This window comes from Rhodnius prolixus, unplaced genomic scaffold (assembly GCF_049639745.1).
Source record: "Rhodnius prolixus isolate KJV_2025 unplaced genomic scaffold, Rpr scaffold_4, whole genome shotgun sequence".
NCBI lineage: Eukaryota > Metazoa > Arthropoda > Insecta > Hemiptera > Reduviidae > Rhodnius > Rhodnius prolixus.
In genome coordinates, this window is record NW_027411614.1 from 45,027,536 (window position 1) to 45,049,707 (window position 22,172).

Sequence of the window (22,172 nt, forward strand, 5' to 3'; positions counted from 1 at the left end):
TTGTCTTGTATTAAATGTTAATGTTGATGATGTATAGCCACAATTTCAAATAGTTCTTATTGGTAAAGCAAACAGGACAAAAATTTTACTCGCACTTAATTTTTTGCAGCATAGCTAAACTAAGAAACATAATTTTTGTTTTAAATAGGCTTTTGATGTTCTTATTTTTACGTACCTTGTATAAATGTTGCATGAAATTACAATGTACACCTTAAATTGTTGCTTAATTATTCACACTTTGTTTGGCTTAAATAACAATATTTTAAATATTTAAATAACACTCACATGAATACTAATCTTTCTTTTTTTTAACCAATAACACTCACTACAATGCATCCTAATTGTTCTAATTATAAGAAAATATTCGTTTAAATTATCCTATATTTTTTTTAATTTTTTCAATTTGAGCATAAATGTTTTTTTAGTCAATTAGATTATTTGATTTACTCTTATAGCTAATTCGGGGTAGAGAATCAATATATAGAAGAGGTACCTCTAGAAGAGGATTAATTCAAGATTCCATGGGAAGTGTGACAATTACTGAAGTTCCTGAAGAAACGATTAAACAAGAAATTACTCCCGAAGAAGGTTTGTTTGTTTTTTTAAGTTCAGTATGCTTTTTGTTTCCTTTACTTTGTTTAAAATTTATTTTGTGCTTATTATGTCTCACGGAAGGTATCTAACTTCATTTACATTATTTTATAATGAGAGAGTCATTCAATAAGAAAATAGATGGGCACTTATGGCTGTTCGCGGGTGATTTCGTTGAAGAAATCTGGTGATTTCAGAGGTAATGATGACTTTAGTAGATTCTCCAGTTAATATAACATCTCGCTGGAAATTAGCGTACGGAGAGTGAAGCTTGTTGTTTGCCTGCCTGATAATATTTGTTTAGCTAGTGGAAGAAAATAATCGTAGCTTTGTAGTTAAGGCAGAAATTAAAAGCATCCTGTCAAATTGGATTGCCTCAATCATCCACAAAAAGGCTCAGTTCGTTTTAGTTACTTTCAATTAAAGAGGATTTAAACTACATCGAATTAATGCCTACTGGCACACAGGTAGCCAGGATTCAATCTATTTACTGCGATAGAAAACCTTCTGCGTTCTGTTGGGAAGCGCGAAATCCGATTAGTGAAATGACAAATGTTGGACTTGTAAAATAGTTTTTCAATATCGTCAATTAATTGTTATTTTATAGTTTCCTACTTTTGGAAATAACCTCTTAGTGATGTGTGTACTTCTCTAACGATTATTATTTATCTCAATATTTTTATTTGTTATATTGGCAGTATTATAATGTTACAAAAAGTGCGCTCACAGGAGTAGAAAGGACCCAGATCCTGGGTGAGTCTTTATCCTAAACGATGGAATATCATCTCATATATCTAATGCTCAGCCTATATAAATAGCTGCCATTAATCCAATCAGTATCTTTTCATCTCCGTCAGAGATAGGTTCAAAAAAATGATCAGTTAGAATTGTCGCTATTCCAGATATCTTGTCTATTTCAGAGGATTTGCCACTGTAAAAATTCATAGTTAGAGGAAGTATTGCCATCGGGTCAAGTTTCCGTTACTGAGTTCTCTCCGGAAGTAGACGGTGCCTGAAAAAGTGTTTTTTAGAAAATGATCTGTTGTGTATGGTTATTTGTGTGTTCGTGCACAAATTTTATTAGAAACTAGAAGAGTGTGATTATAAGCACTTATGGTTGGGTAAAGGTGAGTTTCGCTTTCCAGCTAAAATATGTTTTACCGTGTCAAGTAAGTTTTCCTCAATTTCTTTAAAACCAGTTTGGCTAAACTCTTTAAAACTTAAGGATACTAGATACCTATCCAAGAACATAGAATTTCTGGTTGACATTTTAAGAGTGCTACATCTTTTGTAACTTATTGAATGAATCTCTTGATTTGGATTTCTTTTTTTTTTTTTTTTTTTTATTTGCAAAGAAAAACATATCATTCACATCATTTTAAAAAACATTACAGACCAAACTAGAAAAACCGGAGCCTATGGGGAGAATATTCCTCTAAAGGAATTAAATGGAAGTAAAAGAACTTATCCAAGATGCGCAGGTGCTATTTTTTTAAAAATAACTCGTAATAAGCTTAACAAAAAAAAAAGGGGGAAAAAATCCCAAAAAATAACAAACTAGGATCTCTAACGATATTTTTTTAAAACAATTTTTAATCGAATGAGCGTGGTGTACGAGTAGTATAACAAAGAAAAAAAAAAAGAAGGTTATGTAAGCAACTATAACAGCACTATTTTGCTTCTGTTTTGTTTTTTTTAATTGCGTCTGCTTTCTTTAAATTGTCCTAAGCAGTTTTCAGCTTGTAACGAGTAAGTTGTTCGAGATGCTTGCCCAAAATGGCTTTTTTTTTTTTACTTGAAGTTTGTTTCTTAAATGAAAAAATTCTCAGTAAACTTTCGGACGAACCAGAGTACTTTACTATTTATTTCACTTGTGGAAGTATAATATAGCAGTGGAAGATTCTTGTACTGAATGTGCATCACTTATTCAATTTTTATCTTGAGATTCCAATGTTGATAGACTTTGTGTGGAATATTATATTTGGGCGAGAGATTCAATAGTTTTTACACTATTTAATTCAAAGGTTCCATTAACATTTTTTAAGTTTGCATTAAAATATTTTTATTAAAGTGTTCTTTTGACTTTTACAGAAATAATTGATAAATAATTTTTCTTCTTCTCCTTATTATTTGGTTTTATAAGAGATAACTACCGATATCTTTTGACCTCTAAAGATTTTTAAATATATCATCTGTTAAATTTTTTGCAGTCGCTAAAAACAAAGAGTTAAAGCCAGTAGATTTCAATAGCACTGAATTTTTGGAAAGACTAAATGTACTAGAAATGGTGTAACATAAGTTCGTTGGACTTACGACAAGTCTAATAAGCCATATCCTTGACTTAGCCAAAATAAAAGCGTGATCATCTGGTGAAAAAAAATTGAAGAAAACATTTTATGTAGAATTTTCGAGAAGAATTATTATCGAAAATAAAAAAAAAGTCGTAAAGAAGCTGCGGATATGGTAATATCTTTAAAAGCCTCAAGAAAAGACTTGTAAATCCCTCTCGAAAGGAAAAAGAAGGCCAAATATACGCATACTACAATCACCTGAGCAACTGAAATCTAATCTTAGTGCAATTAGAGAACTTGAAGCTAGCATAACTTACAAATAAGGAACTTTTGTTTCAGTTTGAAAAAATACATATTAACTTGTATAATATTACGTAACCAATCAACTTTTTTAGAGTGCAGTAGAGAACAATCGATTTCACCATTAATGCAATTTGAACAGCTACTAAAGTTTGGCTAAAACTTCCATCTTTAAGAAGATTTTCTTCATGAAAACTGCCGACATTTTTCAATTCGTTCATACATTATGTTAATACCATTTTAAAAAACAAAAAAATATTGTTTAAGAAGTAGCTTTAGTAAAAGCTTCTGTTACTAATAGAACATAACAATTAATTCCTTCTTTTCATTCAGAATAAAGCAGCACATTGTTATCGTGAATCTAATTGATGGTGTGGTGCATGTCATCTATCTTTGTCACTATTTCATTCATATTCTTCATATATTAAATTACTATAATTTTTTTTGGTTCCCTTGTAATTTTTTTTTTTTAATTCAAGAAACAGGTCCTGGTGTACTGGAAATAGTATTAAATGCTGGAATAACAATATCACAATTGCTGGCTCAATCTTCTTATATTGCTACAAATATTATTATGATGGTAAGAAGATTTCATTATTGTTACTTATTATTTATTTAAAAAGTTCTGTAAAAGTAAATTAATTGGGGTTCAGTATGATATTTTCTTAATGTGAAAAGAAAATCCAAAAAGATTAACCTACTTTTAAAGAATGACAATAAATAAAAAAATGGTTACAAAATAATACAAACTAATATCTTCTAACTAAATTCTTAGTTTTCAAGATATATTTAAGTATTGTTATAATAAAACGTTTTCAAGATTTTTCTTCGTATTTCCTGGTGATCTGGATATTCTACATACTCGTAGTTTGGCCTCTAGGCGTGTTATTTTTCTTCACTTCATTTCCTTCCATTTTACTTTTTTTACCTTAATTTAATAATGTCCATTATTTCACAAAAATTCGAAGTTATTAATTAACACTTTTTATTTTATTGCAAAAAATTAAAATTAAATATATATTTTTTTTTTCAGGCGTGGAGTATAACTTATCACAGTTGGTTGACGTTTATCTTGCTTCTGTGGGCTAGTATAATGTGGTTGATGCCAAACCAACGGAAAGCCATGTTACGATCATCCCCTTTTCTAGTTTTTTACGCTACATGTCTACTTTTAGTCCAATATGTTTATGGTATGAATCTTACAAACAGTGAACTACCGCAGATCATCCAGGGTATTAATCTGAAACAAATCGGTTTAGAGAAAATTCTACACTTTCCTTTCAAGCCATTGATAATAAAGGTGATTGTTCTTATTATTAATTTTGAAATTTACTGAAGGTATTAATTTTTAATTTATTGATTTGTATTTAAGGCAGTTATTTTTAATTTGAAATCAATAGATTTACGCTCGTATTTATGATAATAGGTAGGTCATTATGGAAAGTAATTCAGCCAAAGCATTTAAAGTAATATGATGGAAAACGCAAGGGTTTTCTCTGTCCCTGGTTTGAGCATAATGTTTCTCAAACCTTACCGTAGGTTTTCTTGGCACTTTAAAGTCGTAAGCTTTAATAAGCCAGTAGTTTCTTCCTTGTGCTAAAATCAACAAGCCTCAAATACACTGTTTTAAAGAAAAGTTAAATAAAAAAGATTTTCCCTACATGTTTAATTAAACTAGTAGTTAAATTCTATTTTTTAGATACTTTTTACTGTAATGTTTTGGATAACATTGAAACAATATAACCAAGAAAAATGGGAAGCGAGGAACCAGTCCGCTCTTGCCGATATTGCGGCTCCTTTACAAATTGGAGTAGGCACGGCCACAGGTAAGCGATATTTTTTCTTTGGAAAAGAAGCTTGGAGAAGGAGAAGTTGTTCCTTATCTATCTTTATGCACCTTTTTTCAAAATTTTACAGGTGCTGCTGGAGAATCGCAGACCAGAACTAATCTATTAGTTAAACAACTTGGTACAATCTGCCGGTCAGTTTTAACCAAATTCTGGATATGGATAGTTGCAATCATACTCTTTACGATTGGTATATCAGGAGATCGTGTGACCATTTTTAGGATCATTTATATGGCACTGGCATTAATATTTATTGTGACATTCCAGGTTGTTACAAAAAAAAAGATATTGGCTTAAGTTAGATTTAAATATTGAAATAATGTTATCCAATGATATGAATTTTTTAGTTATCCTGGACATTTTGGAGGAAAATGATGTATGGCTTCTGGTTGGTACTAATTCTATATTCTATGCTCATATTGGTAATGACGTATACATACCAATTTGATAATTTTGATACATATTGGGAACAATATCTTCATACACCAAAACAATTGTAAGTTTGCAAATGTAAATTTGTGTTTATGGGTTTGTCTGTAGGGTTTATCTATTAAATGTCTGGAAAGTCGAAGCATTTGTGATCCAAAATAAATTGATTTTGAAATGGTCCATGGGAAACTAGTGGTTAGCTTTTAACTTCAATCTCTTAGGCAGAAAACAGAGTGGGAGAGAGAGATTTGTCACATACACTGTCAAAATCTTAAATAACGTATTTTATTTTAACATGGATTGTAAATTGCTCTCTTATTCTTGTATGTTTTTTGTAAATTTTAAGATTAAATTAAATACTATGCATTAATATAGTATAATACTATGTATTATAGTAGTGTTACCAAATAATGTTATAAATAATATTAGCTAAGTAAAAGTGGAGGGAATATTTCGCAAAGTTATACGCTTTTAAATTTTTATTATTTTTTTTTTTTTTTACAGGCAAAAAGATATTGGTCTTGAACGTTACGAGACCACAGAACTATTTGTTAAACTTCTTACACCGACATTTTTTGTCGTAATCACTGTGATCCAATTGTATTATTTTCATAATGACTTTTTGGCCATCTCCGATATAAAAAGCAGGTTTGCCATCTTTATTGATTTTAAGTAGTAAAAAATAATAATAAATTCTTTGTGAGGTATTTCATTATGTTGTTTACGGTCAGAATAAGTCTTTTTGAAAAGAAACTTAATTGTTATCTTTTCGGGTCGCAGCTTGATCAGGTGCTCTGGAAAAAACATGTCTCGCGATATAATAAAAATAGACGGTTTAATCTATAGCAAAAGAGGAAATTGATGATATTTATTGGAATATAAATGGATGTCAATGCGAAAGTGGAAAGTTTTAACGGAGATAAACATTAAGAGAGGATTGATCCTAATTAAAGGAAACTAACGGTGGAGCATACGTGCAGGGAATAATGTAGGGGAACGTCTCTAGATGGTGAGGCCAGTTGTTTTAGATTGGTCACTGGTATCATTTGAGAATTATGATGATGAGTTCGGAAATGAAGAGTATGTGTCACTACTGCACTATGTTTAGTATGTTTCTCAAGAGTTGATACCTCTGAATCAAATACTTTGAGGGTCAGGAGCTGAAGGATGTTGTAGGCAGTCAGATAGGTCAAAGAGGGGTCCTTAGGAAGTGAAAAGGGGTTAAGAACCACATTGTGTCTTTATTCTTTTCAGTTTTTTAAAAAAATAATTGAAGAATAAAAGATATCTTTGGTATTAAAGAAGAGGAGCACAGTTTAAGCGCACAGACTGTTTCAAACTACGTGCTAAGTAGAGGTTAAGATCAGAAATCGTTTTCTTGTTATCCTTTATCAAATAATCTTAAGTGAGATGCACCCCCCCCCCCACCCAAAATTAAGATCTCTGATAAACATGAATCCTTTTCATTTAATATGTTCAATGCTTGAATATATATTGGATCAAAACACTTCAATTCCTTTTTTTTTTAAATTACTAACTTATTTTTGTTTTTGTTTTTTTTTCTATGTAAAATCAAGAGGAAGTTCAATAAGACCTCGTATTTCGGATGTAAGTAATTTACCTCCAAGATCAGATTTCAGTAGTTCAGCTGGGCCGGAGTTAGTTACTCCAATAGACAAAAATGATGACATAAATTCTATAACGGAAAAACCAAAGAAAAAACGCATAAGTATACGAAAAGGTTTAAATAATTTATTTATTTTATAACAAAACAAAATATATATATGTTATGTTAAACTTTAATGTTAAAAATATATTGTTTTAGCCATAACTGAAGTGCGTCTTAAAGAGTTTACTTCATTTTTATTAAGGCAAACCGTGGCGATAATAGAACTAGTATGGCTATTTCTTGAACTTCATATGTTAAAGTTAGTTTTGTTAGCTTTAATGGTACTATCGGTTTATGATGTAAGTTTTAATCTTTGAAATATTTTTATTTTGTCATCTTTTATGCTTTCTGTTTTGATTGTGTATAGCTTTAACATCACTTAGGGCAAATCCACATTAATTCGTTTTACCCATAGGTGAAAGGCCTTTCTGTGCTTTTGGAATCATTAAGTATATTGTACTGTTTAGATAATTTGAATGTCTAAAGACAATAATTAAATGGATTCTCAAAATTTCGAGTGTAAGATAATCAGTTCATCGGTAATAATTCATAACTGTAATTTCTTTTATTTTTATTTATTTTTCACTTTTACTATGAAATCACTAGTGGTTTTCACTTTTTTTTTAAATGAATCATTTTGAGACAGAATTGATTTCAAGTGGTGATTTTTGATTAGTCCCGTTTCTCTTAAAATTACTGTTTCATTAAGGAATTTTATATAAATACAATATTTAAACTCAAATAACTGTAATAGAATTTTAATTTATCAGAAAATGGTAAAACAATGAACTTTGAAAATTATTATAAAAGTAAGTCTTTGAGGGATCAAACCCGTTGTCTGTAATAATCTTCTCTTTTTTTTTTATTATTAATATTGCAGGTATGTGTACTGCATATTGCTTTCGTAGCATTAGTTGTCGCGGGAACAATGTTTGGCACTAGAATACAAACACTGGTCGTCCATACTTCCTCTTTCCTTATTTCCATATTGTTTTTATCGAAAATGATCTATCAGATTAATTATATCAATCACGATTATTGGAATGTGACATGTCCTACGGTAAATAGTTTTGATTTATATATATTATATTTCCTTTAAATTATGCTTCATTAATAAATTTGATTACTTTTTTTTTTTTTTTAGGATAATTACACTTATAATAGTGCAGAATGGATTGGGTATTTTAAAGTCAATGATACTACAACTCTTCCAATGTTGCTCAGAAGTTACATAAGTAATTTATTTTCTTTTAAAAGCTGAATTTAAATAATTTTTATAATTGAATAAAAAAAAAAATTCATTTTTCCATCACTGTTTTAAGAGAGGAACTTCAAAATTCAGTTAATAAGATTTAAGAAACTTCCTTTTTTTTTCTAAAACTTTCTATTTTCAAAGATCTGAGTTGGTTATTTGCTCTTTCTACTGGTAAATTCAAGTTTGCGGTCATTCGTCTACTCGAATTAGAGTTTTCATAAGAATGTTCTAAGGTTCATTGTGTTCGAAAGGAAGTATTTTTAACGTTTGGTCAAGGTGATTCAAAAACTCTAAAAGCGAGAGAATCACAGAATTCTCAGAGTTTTTAAGAAAGTACTGCAAAAATTCTAGATTTTTCACTAAAAGTACCATTTATCGTGTAGTGCTAACTCCTTTGCCAATCCAATATGGTGGCAAAATTCCAACATGTTTGATTAACGTGATGACTGGTTGTGCCACTTTTACGTATTACTTCGTGATTTTCTTGAATCTTTGTAATATAATTTTCGTATTTCATACCAGGTTTATTTATTGATTTCATTTTACAGTTGTGATGCTGGCAATAACTTTTAATTCAGTAATTATTAGACGGCAGAAGTATCAACGCCACTTGAGAGGACGTCAATTGAGTAGGCCTTTTATAATGTTCCCAAGAGTAAATTACAGAGATGTAGATACAGATCTGTTGAGTTGCATAAAATATCTATTCAATTATGGTTTCTACAGATTTGGTGTTGAGGTATAAGTTACTAAGTGAATTTAATTTTTTTTTTTTTCTGTTTTGCATTTTAATAGGATGAGTAAAAAGACTTTTTTAAAAATTAAATTTATTATTTGTGTAGCGCATCACGTATGTTCCTTTCGCTGTTAATTCCATGCCCAGACCATTTCTGATGTTTTAAACATCTCTGATTTGCTTTAAATTATTAAATTGCCAGTTTTAAGAAAATGAGCTACTGATCGGAAGAAATAATTATTTGATGCCAATCGGGAACTGTGAATAGGGTGAAGTGATCAGTTAAGACTGGAACTTTCTACTGTATAAGTTTAAATGTATGGGGATCGTGCATTATTCTGTGAGGAAGAGTATCCGTTTTGGATTCACTGAAGCCAAGTACCTACCGTACATACCCCAATGAAAGATGAGTTTTTTTACCCTGAAATATATCATGAAAAATCATTTTAACCTAATTTTCGGACCTTTCGATATTTCTAAGACACAGCTAATGCGTAAGTTCTAGCTGTTGAAAGTAGAGGCGGGAATTAAGGTTTACTTCTCTAGGACTGAAATAAAGTCGCTTTGTTTTGAATTTTTCATCTCTCGTAAAATTCCACTTGCCATGGATATGAATCTAAACGGGGCTGAGCTTGTGACTGAAGTTAACTAAAGAAAAACCTCTCTAAACGCATTTTTTTCGTTAACTGTGTTGTAAGGTGTTGGTTTTGTAAACTGGAATAGAACCAGTAAGAAGGGTTTAGTATATTTTTAGTACAAGTCGCTTTTGCACAGACTGGTTCATATATGCCCACTTTTATTACTAGTGGTCTACCTTAATCTGACTTCTTAAATTTTTGAAACCAATTTTGAGCGTCTAGAGTTGTAGAAAGATTCACCTTCACAGATTTTATCTGGGTGCTGCGACTGTAGTACTTACTTTTTACCAATAATGTCTTAGAATCAGTTAAATTTTCTTTGAAGGCAACATGCCCTCATGATTGGCGAATTCATTCAACTTTCTTGTTTTCCTCTAGGTTAAAGTTATTCAAGATCCATTGTAAAACTATTTGTCACACTTAAAATTTAGTAAACAAATGTTGTGATTAATATTGTTTACATTAGTGCCCCTATCACTTGGAAGTGAAAATCATGGCTTTTCCTCTCCCAATTTCTGTTTAATCAACTAAAGAAAAATAAAATAAGATTAACCTCCAGAAGTTGACAAAGGAAATTAAGAGATAATTTCTCAGCAGTTTTGTAAATATAAATAAAGTACCTGCCAGATGAAGATTAGTAAAACGAAAGTGTATTTTTATTCACCCTATTGTTATAATTATTTTACTAAGAATAACAATAAATTATGTCTTTTAATGAATTCCAGATTTGTTTAATCGCTATAGTTACTCTAATTGGACTGAGAATGGATTTTTATGCAGTGCTGTATGCATTTTGGATTTGCCTTCTAATTACGCCCAATAGAAGGGTATTATCAAGTATATGGCCATTTTTTACACTTTTTATAGTAGTAACAATACCATTTCAGTATGCTCTAGCCGTTGGCTTTCCACCTTCGTTGTGTTTCGGTAACTAAATATCTTGGAATCTTTTATTGGGAAATTGTTTATATTTCCTTACTTCTAATTCTATTTTATTTTTAGTTTATCCTTGGGATCGTTCTGAATCTCTCGAAAAGATGCAAGAGTGGATGTTCTTTCCGGACTATCAACACCCACCGCCTGCCTATAAGCTATTATGTTAGCATTTATCCACTATCACTATTTTAATATCAACTATATTATAATCAATAATTAATTTTAATACTTTTTTAATTTCTTATTTTTATCTAGGTGATTTTGTAGTATTATTACTAGTATGCCGACAAGGTGTGGTTTTCAGAATAGAAAAACGTCATAGAAACATGGATTACCCTGGTGGGACGAATAAGAGTATTATTCATCGATTTGAGGAGCCCAACTTTGCAAATCCCACACCAGATTTTGTATCCTTTACAAGGTTAGATTTCATCAAAAATATAACGAGCGTTAACATTTTTATTGGAAGCTTTTGGAGCAGAGCCTGCCCAGGGTTCCGGCCCTTGTACCCTCATATAGATATCTGACCATCTTCGGGTATTTTTCTCTTCTTTATTTCTTTCATATTCGGTTCTCAGGGTCTTGCAACGTTTTTAGCCTTCACCGGACAGTGTGAGAAGAGACGTCCAAAAAAGAGAGCAGGAGTACTCATTTATGTCTTAATAGATTCCCGTAGACAACTTTCTCTTAAAAAAAAAAAGATAAAAATATTTTACAATATAAAATTTATAACATCTGACAAAACCACATTATACTTAAAATAATAAACTTTTTTTGGTAAATTTATATTGAAAAGAAAATAATATTCATATAATTTTGATTTAAACAGCTTAGAAATTCTTATTTTTTGGTAAGTCTAAATAACTTAATTAGTTGCATAAGGTTTAGTGAAAAAGTAATGAAAATGTTAGGTCCACACTACTGGATAAATTGCCTACATAAATTCGTGCGTCCCCCCATATAATATATAACTCCTACTTTACATTTGTAAAACATTAAACATGCACAAAAATATACAGAAATCTTAAGCATGTACTACATTTAATTAATTTTATTTCAGTGTTTTTACTAAATGTTTTACGAGTAATTAACATTTTGTATAACACATTCGCACCATGTAACCTCCCTCACTTAGCAAGTGTAGTTTTTGCTGAGATCGTAGACTATACTGGCAACACCAAGTTGTTTGATAAAATCTGCTTTTGAAAATGGATGAAAGTCCGAAACTGGTTAAGGTTACAATAAAAATGCGTGCTTCGATGGATAAAATCAACGAAATAATGAAAATCAATGTTATGCAATGTGAAACGTATCGGTTTATACAGTCTATAACCAACATAGTACAAGTAAGTAAACCGTAAGTAAACCATGTTTGCAGATCAATGCTAGAGCAGCTGGTTGAACATTAAACATTTGTGGCCTATCCATTAAAATGAACAAAGCGGGATTTGATGAAATTTTTGTCGCCTCTAAAAATAAATCTCTTCTTGGACTTGAAATTGATTAATATTGCTGGTAAACATGTTAGTACTCATTTTTCTTTTACAGATCATGGCTGGATGTGGCTAAAAGAATAATCCTTTCTGCATTCATCTGGATAACATTAGCAATAGTATTTCTTGCTGGAACTAATAGGGTTAATCTATTCTCTTTGGGATATTTAATTGGTGCTTTTATATTTCTTTGGCAAGGAAATGATTTCTACCTTCGCCCAATTCGTTCAATATTAAAATGGTAATGTATTTTCTAAATGCTTTAACAAAGATTTGGTTTTTCTTAGATTATCTTTTTTTATATATATATATATATATATATATTTTGTTTGATAAAATGTTGCAGGTGGAATTTCCTAATTGGTTATAACGTTTCAGTTATTTTGATAAAAGCACTGTTGCAAATTTTAGGATGCATTTATTTCAAGGAAATACAATCGCAAGCTTGTTGGGCAGTTCAGATTTTAGGAATCGTTTGTATACAAAAATTTTCTCCTGGATCAAAAGAATCTTTTGGTAAGTAAAAAAAAAGAACTATATTTAGTAACTATATTTATTTGCCCTTTTCACGGATTGTCGAAGATCTCAATCTATAGTGAAGTAATTCCTGTACTTATAACACCACAAGACTCATAGGGACAACTTAGTTCTGTATAAATCAAGGAGTTGATAGGGAAATACTTCTTCCTTAGTTGGCATTTCTTATTAGCTTGATAAAATTATTGGTCAAATTGGTACGCTACTTTCTATCCCTAAGGGGAGGTGATCTTTTAAATTTGTATTTAATGATTTAATTTACTTCTTGCATTCTTCTAATCGGAAAGTACACGCTTGTTCAGATGCTATTTGCATCTAGTGGCATTAAATGTAGAATCATTTTATCATAACCCAATAATATTCATCACCAAGTTCTATAAAGGTAATGCTGGAGAAAATTATTTACAGTGTTATCCATGCAGCTTAATCCTCGCCAAGCGTCTGCCTGTTAGTTATTAAATATCTTGTAATATAATACACCCTCAGTAGAGGCACCTCCTAATGCGATCATCATCTATCAACTTCATTGTAAGAGCAGACTAAATAACTGTTATTACTTTCCCATTGCATATTTTATATTGTCTGTAGCAATAATTTTTTTTTAGCTTTGAAGTTGGGTGACCTAACGTTTAAATGATGTCTCGAGTTTGTGTACAGATTTTTTATTTTTAGAAACTTCGCATACATATTACTAATGCACTTCATGAAAAAAAAAAAAATTATTCTCCTTTGCGCTGTAATGATATGTAAAAATGATCATTAAATATAATAATACATGAAAATTGCAGATTCAGCAGATTGTTCATTGCCGCGTGAAGACGCTGGCCTAGCTTGGGACGGTTGTTGTTTCTTTTTCCTCATCTTGCAAAGAAGACTCTTCAATAGTTATTATTTCTTTCATATTGTTGATGAAACCAAGGCAATGACGGTTCTTGCCTCTAGGTTAGTGTACTTTATTTGAAATGATTAGTGAACTCTAGTCAAAACTAACTTTTTATCTGAATTGGATTAAAAATCATTTAACAGAGGAGCTGAACTTATTGAGGACTTAGCACGCAGACAAGTAATGGAACAACAAGAATCTGAGAAGAAAATACTTGAGAAAATTAAAAATAAAATGGATAGAATTAAAGCTTCACAGAAAAGAATTCAAGGGCCTAATTTTCAAGAACCCACTAGCCATTATGTTGGTAAGATAAAAAAATATATATATTTTCTAAAATGTATTTTAATCATTATTTTTATTCATTAATATGTTATCAGGTTATATGGTTTCTTTCTTTTTTCTATTTTACTTTTAAAAAGTTTGGCACTAATAAATTCGTAATTCGTGAAATAATTATTTAAAATTTATCAACTCTTTAGTAAGTTCATCATCATGATTTGATTTTAAAATTACTACTCGATTATCTCACTTCTTTTATTACAGAAAAATCCGATTAAATAATATTAGCAATAAAATTATCAATACTAAATTCGTTTATTTAACTTTATGGCAGTTTCTGATAATTAAGTGAGGATTTTTTTTTTATTTAAGCTAAAAATAAGTTAATATTTTATATTATATCATTAAGGTTTGTTGTTAATCTTAGATTGCCAATGCACGCATGTTGCCCTTGCTGATTCTGCCGGCAATTCAGTATTCTTTTTTCTTTCTTCATTGTCAGAAACATATTTTTATAGAATAGAATGTATGGAGAAAGGAGAAGATGAAGGAGTTTATAATCAATTTAGGAGAATAATTTCTTTAATTAAAGACAAAACACCGTGGATGTTCCATAGATTTCTTTCTAGTTTATATTCTCACTGAGGATCAGTTGTTGGGCCTTTGTGCTCGGTTTTCCTCTTTCTATAAAAAATATATTGGCCAAGTCTATGAAAATGTCCAAGCTCCGTTTTTCTATAATCTTAAGATTTCAAAATAAGGAACTAAAGATGTACCACATTTTGAAACTCTCGCTAGTAATTTTGGAATTCCCTTAGGAATTCATTACTCGAATCAATATCGCATTATTGGAATTGGATTGACTTTTCATTGGTAATCTAGAGTTAAATATTTTGTTATTTAATCATTTTTATCTCTTTGCAGACTAAAACTTATAGCTTATATGTAAAAGGTGAAAATTTTCATCGAATCGCATTTTATCATTTAAATATTTTACAAAAAAGAAAAAATGTATGACCACAATTTTTTTAAAAAAACAAATTAGGAAATGATGGTGATTTAAGGTTGTTAGCTGAATTCCAGCTACATCGTGATTATTAGAAAGCACTCAATTAGAATTGCTCAAAGTAATTTTTAGACTATCACGAATTTTGTAGGAACACTGGATTTTATTGTTTTCACACATTTTGTGCCACAATTTCTTTGTCTCAAATTGTTTTAATTTTTATTTTTTAATGTAAGTTGAGGAGCACAATAAAATTGAAACCTGGAGACACTTTTAATTTAATAGGATATGAAATCATCTACCTTTCTTACTGATAAGTAAACAGTGGGAGTTTTATTAAATACCATTATTTTGCAAAAAACATAAAAAGAATTTTTTTAGTAGTTTCTTAAATAACTTTTCATTATTATCATTGCCGAATTTTGTTCTTTCTTTAAAGATAAATCTTCGGTTCATTGAGCATTATATTTCGTTGATCGTAGGCAAATACTCTTATAGAAAAATAGTTTTTAACTAGACAGATGACAGAGTTTGTTTTGTTTCAATCGGATAGAGTTAATAAAAATTTTGAAATAAACCTATAAAATGTAGGTCTGAACGAAAGTGATAGTGGGAAATAATTTTTTAAAATTATTAATGGTAAATCAACTATCAATCTGATAGTTTATCAGATATTACTTTGTAGTGGTTTTATACAGGTAATATAATCTTGAAAACCTAATCAGCTTTTAAAAGCGATTTATTCGATGTCATGCACACTTGATAAACTTATTGTTATCTGTTTAACATCTCCACAAGATACTATTTGGCTAGTAAAACGGTGTAGGAAAATTAAAAAACGTATGCTCTTAGGCAGGTATCGTATCTTTGAGGTAAGGAATCGTGGATTTGGTAGCCCAATATCTCTGCCAAGGCAATAGCTATATTTCATAAAATCACAATGTGCCTTCTGCATAAGAATTGCGAAAAAAGTTCATAATAGTCCTACATCCGAGAGAATAGGCCCTTTAAATTTTTGAATGTTTCAAGCATTTTTTTTTTCCTGTTAACATTCCTTGACTCCCAGGGAGTTAAAGCTGTAGCAAGGAGCAGTTTGCTTGTGGCGATCTGACATCATAATTATCATTCCCAGCTTGTCTCCAAGTTGCAATTAATCACCTCTTTATTTTACTAACATTGGGAAGTGAAATATTTGTTTTTTTTGGGCAGCTAACAAATATAAATTTTTCATAATATTGGGCATGTTTTGTTGTGACTCCGATAATCTGTGTGGTGTGTTAGTATGTGTGTGTGTGTTGGGTTGGTTAATTATTAAGCAGAGGATGGTGCACCATTGGCTCACGACTCCACACCGAGTATCTCGTCACCTGCTTCACCTCAGGGATTTCACACTCCCGTGGAAGATGATGTGCCCCGCTTGGGTGGATCACTGCTACAGGCACCAACACCCACGTCGGCCATACTATCACGTTCTCTTGACGGCTATCTCGAACCACAGAGAATGTCATTCGGCTCACCTCCAGCCTCTGAACTCCATCGAGCACCTTCACTGGACGACTCATTTCCCGTCTTCTCACCACCGCCTTATGGGGCTGTTGTGATGAGGCATGGCAGCCATCGAGGAAATCGAAATTCTATCGGCCCACCATGGCTCGGACCGATGGCAACACCCAGGCAGTCCATCGTGTCAAATACATCACCCAAGTCGCACCATACTTGTACTGTATTCATAAATGTTTCTATACAAAAGAAAGGCACTTGTCCGCTTGCTTTTTTTGCACAATATATAAGTTTCTCAATTTATGTAAATACGTACATAACAAGATTGATAGCTTGTCTCCTACATGCATAGAATAGTAAAGTACATTTTTTGTGTACTTAAATTTGTTATATTTAAAAGAAAAGTCACTTTAAAGTCAGAGATTTTCTTCTGGAAGAGTTTCTTTTTAATTCAATGAAATTCTTTTCTCTTTTCTAATGGAGTGTTACGAATTTTGTTTGTTTCTGCCATTGTGTTACCATTTTTACATTTGTGTTGACGTTTTTCATTATTTTCGTGGAATTATTTTCTGTTTGTTTTGTCAGATATTCCTTCAGATTCCTTTTCATTTACTACGTTGTTCTGCGATCGGCAAGCCACTTTACAACTGGTATCCAATGATTAAACTTCTATATTTTACGTTCTTATTTTTATGTTAGTAGTTTTTTTCTGAAATAATAGGAACATAACTTTATATATGTTCCATTGGAATCATTTTAATCGTAGTAACACGTCCTTATTATAAATTGAACTTACCGTCTTAGTTCGTACGGTAAAAATAAAAAAAAAATAATACTTTTATTGAAACTTTATATTACTATTCGAATTAATTTTAATAAACTTATTAAATGCTTGAAAACAAATCGCGTTTGCTCTTTAGTTCGTGGATATAGTTAGACCCTTTGATTGACGTATTATTTAAATATACTAGTTTATTACAAGTTTTTCTTAGTTTAATGTTTTTAATGCGTGGACAATTCATTTTAATTATTAAATAAAATACTATATTTTATTTTTGTAAAGCTTTATGTTTGAAATTTCATTCACTATTATACGGAAGTATTAAAATTATCCATAAGGCTTCCTTTTCTTTAAGCAAGATCAGCTCTTAAGGAATAGGAAGGCCTGACATTTTAAAAACTTCTATGGAAAATGTGGCACGCGAACTGATTCTAGTCGCCGACCGCTTGTATTACTAATCAAGATTTTCAAAAACTTGTTGAAGTTTTCTCATTTCATTTTTAAATTGTTAGAACATATTCTAGTTTTTTTTCTTTTTACTTTAGGTAAAAAACTAGGTAATAGTTAAAATGTGTTCTGCTTCTTTTGTTATAGCTTAGAAAATCAACTAAGTGAATTATAAAAGTGAGAAAAATTGCTGTACTTACAAGGTTTTGTGAACGTGTTTGTTTTTCAATATTAAGTTTTCATTGATATATGTATAGATCACAGGATTTATTTTAAACGTCATACATAGTGCTGTTACTCTATTTTTAAAAGTACATGAACTTTCAAAAAAAAAAAAAATTAACGTCGTTGTTTATCAATTAGAGTTACGGTAAAGGAGAGTCTTGCTTTCAAACATGATATCCAAAAAAATTACTATTATGTTTGGGGAAGACGAAAGGGTCTCTTAGTAAAAGACAAAAGGGAACAGTATTAGAACAGTATAGTTGGATAGCCTGCCATGCCACGTATTTGCAGAACATCGAAGCTGCAGAGAATACGTGGCAACGATATTCGGGAGCTAATTGATGTCCAGAAAATTATGGAGGATGAAATTTGATCGAAACAAGCTCTATTGTGGTCGCCTGAGGGAGTAGGGAGAAGGAGAGGAGAGGAACAGGATTCATTGCTATTAATTATATTGGTTTTTATTTTTTGTTGTGTATTTATTTTGTTTTCTAATACTGAAGCTTAGCGTCAGGTATCGGATTCTATATTAAAACATAAAAAACTATTAATTTTTTTTAAAAAATTTCTTCTCAATGAATATTGGGAATTGTTACAGTTGATGGCAAGTCTTCTGCACATACTCGGCACATCCCTAAATATAAGGGTAATGTACACTTTAAAAAAAAAAAAAATACCAAAGAGTTCTCAGGTTTTGGGCGATTCTGACGTCTCTTTTTAACATATAATTTCAAGCGTCTCTGTCCAGCACTGTCTGAATCATCATTGCACTGCAAACCATCGTAATTGTTATGTCTTCTTTAACCGCTTCAGAAATAAAAAAATAATAATAATTATCATTTTTTCAAACTTCTTATAAAAATAATTTACTATTCCCTGCTAATTAAAAATTGCTTATATATATATATACATATATATATATATATATATATATATATATATATATATATATATATATTGCTTATATATATATATATATATATATACTAGATCATACAGCCTTCTCAGGATTCTTGTTCTCAAAGAGGTGTAGCATCGCTCTGTCCTTTGGTATATTTGCAGTTTGCCAGGCTAGCAAAGTAATATTTTTTGTTTACAATTGAGTTCCCATGTTGACATAAGGGCGTAGCGACAGCGACTTCGATTGGAATCAATTTTAATTCATTGAGAAAAAAAAATAAAAATGAAAGTAAGTTTGTGATAGATCAGTTTTCCACCCCATATGTTTACTACATCACATTTAATGATTTTGTAGCTGAAACTTTTAGAGAATATCGGATAATTTCAAAGTTGTAATATTCTATCCGAAATGTTAGAATAACCGGCTGCGATATTGATTAATGTCATTGCCTTAAAACATAGGGTATGACGATTTATTGATTACTTCAATCAAACCTATTTTAACATAGATTTCCATGTTGCGCTAGCAGACTGTAGAATGTTTGGGAGTTCCAAGGAAATTTGCCCTATTGATGAATTTAAACTGGAGAAATCTAATTGTTTTTGGCAAGGTGATCCGCTAAACCCATTAATTTTCGTATATGCCCGCGGATGACCAAGAGAAGAACGAACCTGGGAGTATCCTATTTGAATCAGGATTACTCACCATTTACCAGACGCAATAGCTTATTGTTGCATTAAGAGGGAATGCGCCACTAGTATAGTAAAGGTTTTGTATGGGGACACTGGAGGACGCTAGACATGAAGATTGATTCAGATAAGATGGTCGGAATGAAGTAGCTCTCTCTTTCTCTCTCTCACTCACTCATTCGCTCATTCTGTTGCTATATATTATCCTCAGAGTAAAATAATAAGATCCTAAAAATTGAATATTCCCTACCTTTAGACAAGTCATCTTTAGTTATACAGTCCTTCACTTTAGCCAGTATTCTTTGGTACAAACTTATAGCCGCAAAAGCTTTTTTTGGGATTATTTGGCCAATCTCGGCAATACATGTGTAATCATAATTGACCTTTTTACTAAATAAACACAGTTTTCACTTCTACATGAGAAAGTAAAAAATGAGAATCAAAAAATGATGCTCTTTAAAAATTCATTTTGACATTTCATACTTATTAAGAAATCAGATTAAGAGAAAGTTTTAAGAGATAATATTGTTTATTCAAATTTAATTTATTTAAAACTGGAACGTTTATACTGAATAAATAATTGAAAAATAGAAGAAATAAATGTTGGGAATTAAGTGTTCACTGTGCATTCCTAAAAGGTGGTTGGTGTACATACGTTTAATCTAATATTTTTAACATTTGTATATATGTAAATTATCAAACTTGTGCTCTAACATGAAAAAATGTGCCTAATTTTATCTTTTTTATGTACTTTCCATTGTTTCATTTTACTTTTACATAAGCTTCCATTTGTTCTGTGAAAAGAACATTGACAAGGCATTGCAGATATTCCTTCTTATTTTTCTCAATTTTCCAAACATTTTCTCACCATTTGAGTTTAATTTACATTATTGCGGTTACTTCTTATTGTTAATGAATGGAAACTAATAGAAATGAATATGCTAGCGGTTTTTTGTTTTTTGGAATGAATCATCAATTGGAACGGAAAATGAAAAAAATGTGCTCCACATTCTCCTTTGCTGATTTAAGAGTATTATTGTTCAACGTCTCGGATTCAGAATTTTCTAATACAGATTTCCTTTGTTTTTTCGTTGTGCTAAATAGCAATTGTTGAAGCCATTTATAAAGTTGTCCGGAAAATGAATTTTACCAGTTTTTTTTTATGGACAGAAAATCTTTCCTCTTTTTAAGTTGAAATAATTGCAGAAAAATTTATTGGCCGTGGTTGCTAGGTGTGTTCGGCGACTTTTGAGTGACTACCATTTAGAAGTTAAGGGTGAAAAATTGCCGCTAGATCCTCATCCAGGCAACCGCAATAATGTTTCTTTTAATCATTGCTATAAATCAATACAGTAACAATAAAATAAAATCACTGCAGGATTATCTGCGAATGCATAATGAATAAAGTTATTTTGTTTAGTTATAAAAATGGATTTTATGTTTTAACATTGCTTTAGTGTGTGTAAATAATGCTTTAAAGCTAAACTCTAGTTTATAGTCAGTTGTAATATACTTTAATATGGATACTTTGTTTAACATTAGTTCTAACTTTAATCTGTCTTTAAGAAAGAAAACTTAAAAATTAAACATTTAAACTTGTTTCGTTAATTTAATAATTGAAAAATCTACTTTTTAGCAATCAGATCGGGAGATTACTACATGTTTGAAGATGTTGAAGAGGAAGTTGATTTACTATTGGATGAAGAGAGTTCTGAATCTTCAACAGAATTGAGTGATGAAGCGATTGATCATAGAAGATCTAATGTGGGGCAGGTATAAAATTTGATCAATTTATTTATGATTATTTTTGTTCCTTAACATAAGGTGTCTTTTTTCCTTTTTGTTTTGTTTTGTTTCATAACATATTCTTGTTTAATAAGGTAGTATTGTGCAGGGCAACCGTTTTAGGATGTACTAACGTAATTTTGGGAGTCGTATACGAAAAAATATTAACATAATGTTTTTTTCAGAACATAGGTTTTTGTTTTTGGTTTTTTTTTTAATCCTACGCCAGATGTCGGTTCATTCTGGTATGATGTCTGGCATTCCAGAACTTTGTAATTAAAGGGGTACTAGGATATGCACTTGAAGTGACGCGGAGAAGAAGATGGGCTGTTTCCTTTGCACAAAATAATAAGAATTGCCAGAAAGAGCAATAGAGATCAGATTTCTAATTAAATTAATTATTCCTATTATGTAGGGTTTTGGCTTTCTGTTATTTTTGCATTCTTAACTCTTTTTTTTTTTCGGGCATGATTTTATTGCGCATGTTTTCTGTTTTCTTCTTTTGGGATGTGCTCTGTATGATCAGTTGCTAAAGGCTGCATTGAAGACAGATTTACGTAAAGCAGTTGAAATAGCTACCGAACAGAATCGTGAAGCAGACAAAACACTTAGAAGAGATCGCCACTCTAGGGATGGCGATACGCTCAGACGAAGACGCAATCTTTCGTTGATGATTCCTCCGACTCATGAACGTGAACGATGGAGAAGAAGCGCCACTTCATTGCAAGAAACTTCTCAAGTAAGTTTATAATAATATTAAGTTTAAGTTTGCAAAAGAAATACATGCATATGAAAAATTCAAATTTCATTAATTGTCTGGACTGATGGTTAAGTAATTTTCGTTGGAGGCATGCAATGGTACTAATTCATATGGAATTTAAATCTTGCGAGCTGTATGTTACAAAATTAATATTTTTAAGAAAATTAACAAAGTTGTCTGTTCTACAATAA

General features: G+C 30.8%; 1 protein-coding gene across 1 annotated transcript in view; it reads left to right on the plus strand.

The window, feature by feature from the left end:
- Nucleotides 1–22,172, plus strand: part of Piezo (piezo type mechanosensitive ion channel component) — an 82,980-nt gene that overhangs the window by 35,018 nt on the left and 25,790 nt on the right. Inside the window, exons 9-31 of the mRNA XM_074130878.1 lie at nt 456–588; nt 1,986–2,072; nt 3,662–3,762; nt 4,216–4,482; nt 4,882–5,008; nt 5,100–5,296; nt 5,377–5,525; nt 5,963–6,106; nt 7,036–7,199; nt 7,284–7,426; nt 8,008–8,187; nt 8,272–8,362; nt 8,931–9,121; nt 10,482–10,683; nt 10,759–10,854; nt 10,948–11,113; nt 12,241–12,426; nt 12,532–12,701; nt 13,511–13,664; nt 13,749–13,912; nt 18,445–18,492; nt 21,073–21,209; nt 21,748–21,960. Of these exons, the coding sequence (XP_073986979.1) occupies nt 456–588; nt 1,986–2,072; nt 3,662–3,762; nt 4,216–4,482; nt 4,882–5,008; nt 5,100–5,296; nt 5,377–5,525; nt 5,963–6,106; nt 7,036–7,199; nt 7,284–7,426; nt 8,008–8,187; nt 8,272–8,362; nt 8,931–9,121; nt 10,482–10,683; nt 10,759–10,854; nt 10,948–11,113; nt 12,241–12,426; nt 12,532–12,701; nt 13,511–13,664; nt 13,749–13,912; nt 18,445–18,492; nt 21,073–21,209; nt 21,748–21,960 (3,510 nt within the window). The remainder of the gene's footprint in view (nt 1–455; nt 589–1,985; nt 2,073–3,661; nt 3,763–4,215; nt 4,483–4,881; nt 5,009–5,099; nt 5,297–5,376; nt 5,526–5,962; nt 6,107–7,035; nt 7,200–7,283; nt 7,427–8,007; nt 8,188–8,271; nt 8,363–8,930; nt 9,122–10,481; nt 10,684–10,758; nt 10,855–10,947; nt 11,114–12,240; nt 12,427–12,531; nt 12,702–13,510; nt 13,665–13,748; nt 13,913–18,444; nt 18,493–21,072; nt 21,210–21,747; nt 21,961–22,172) is intronic.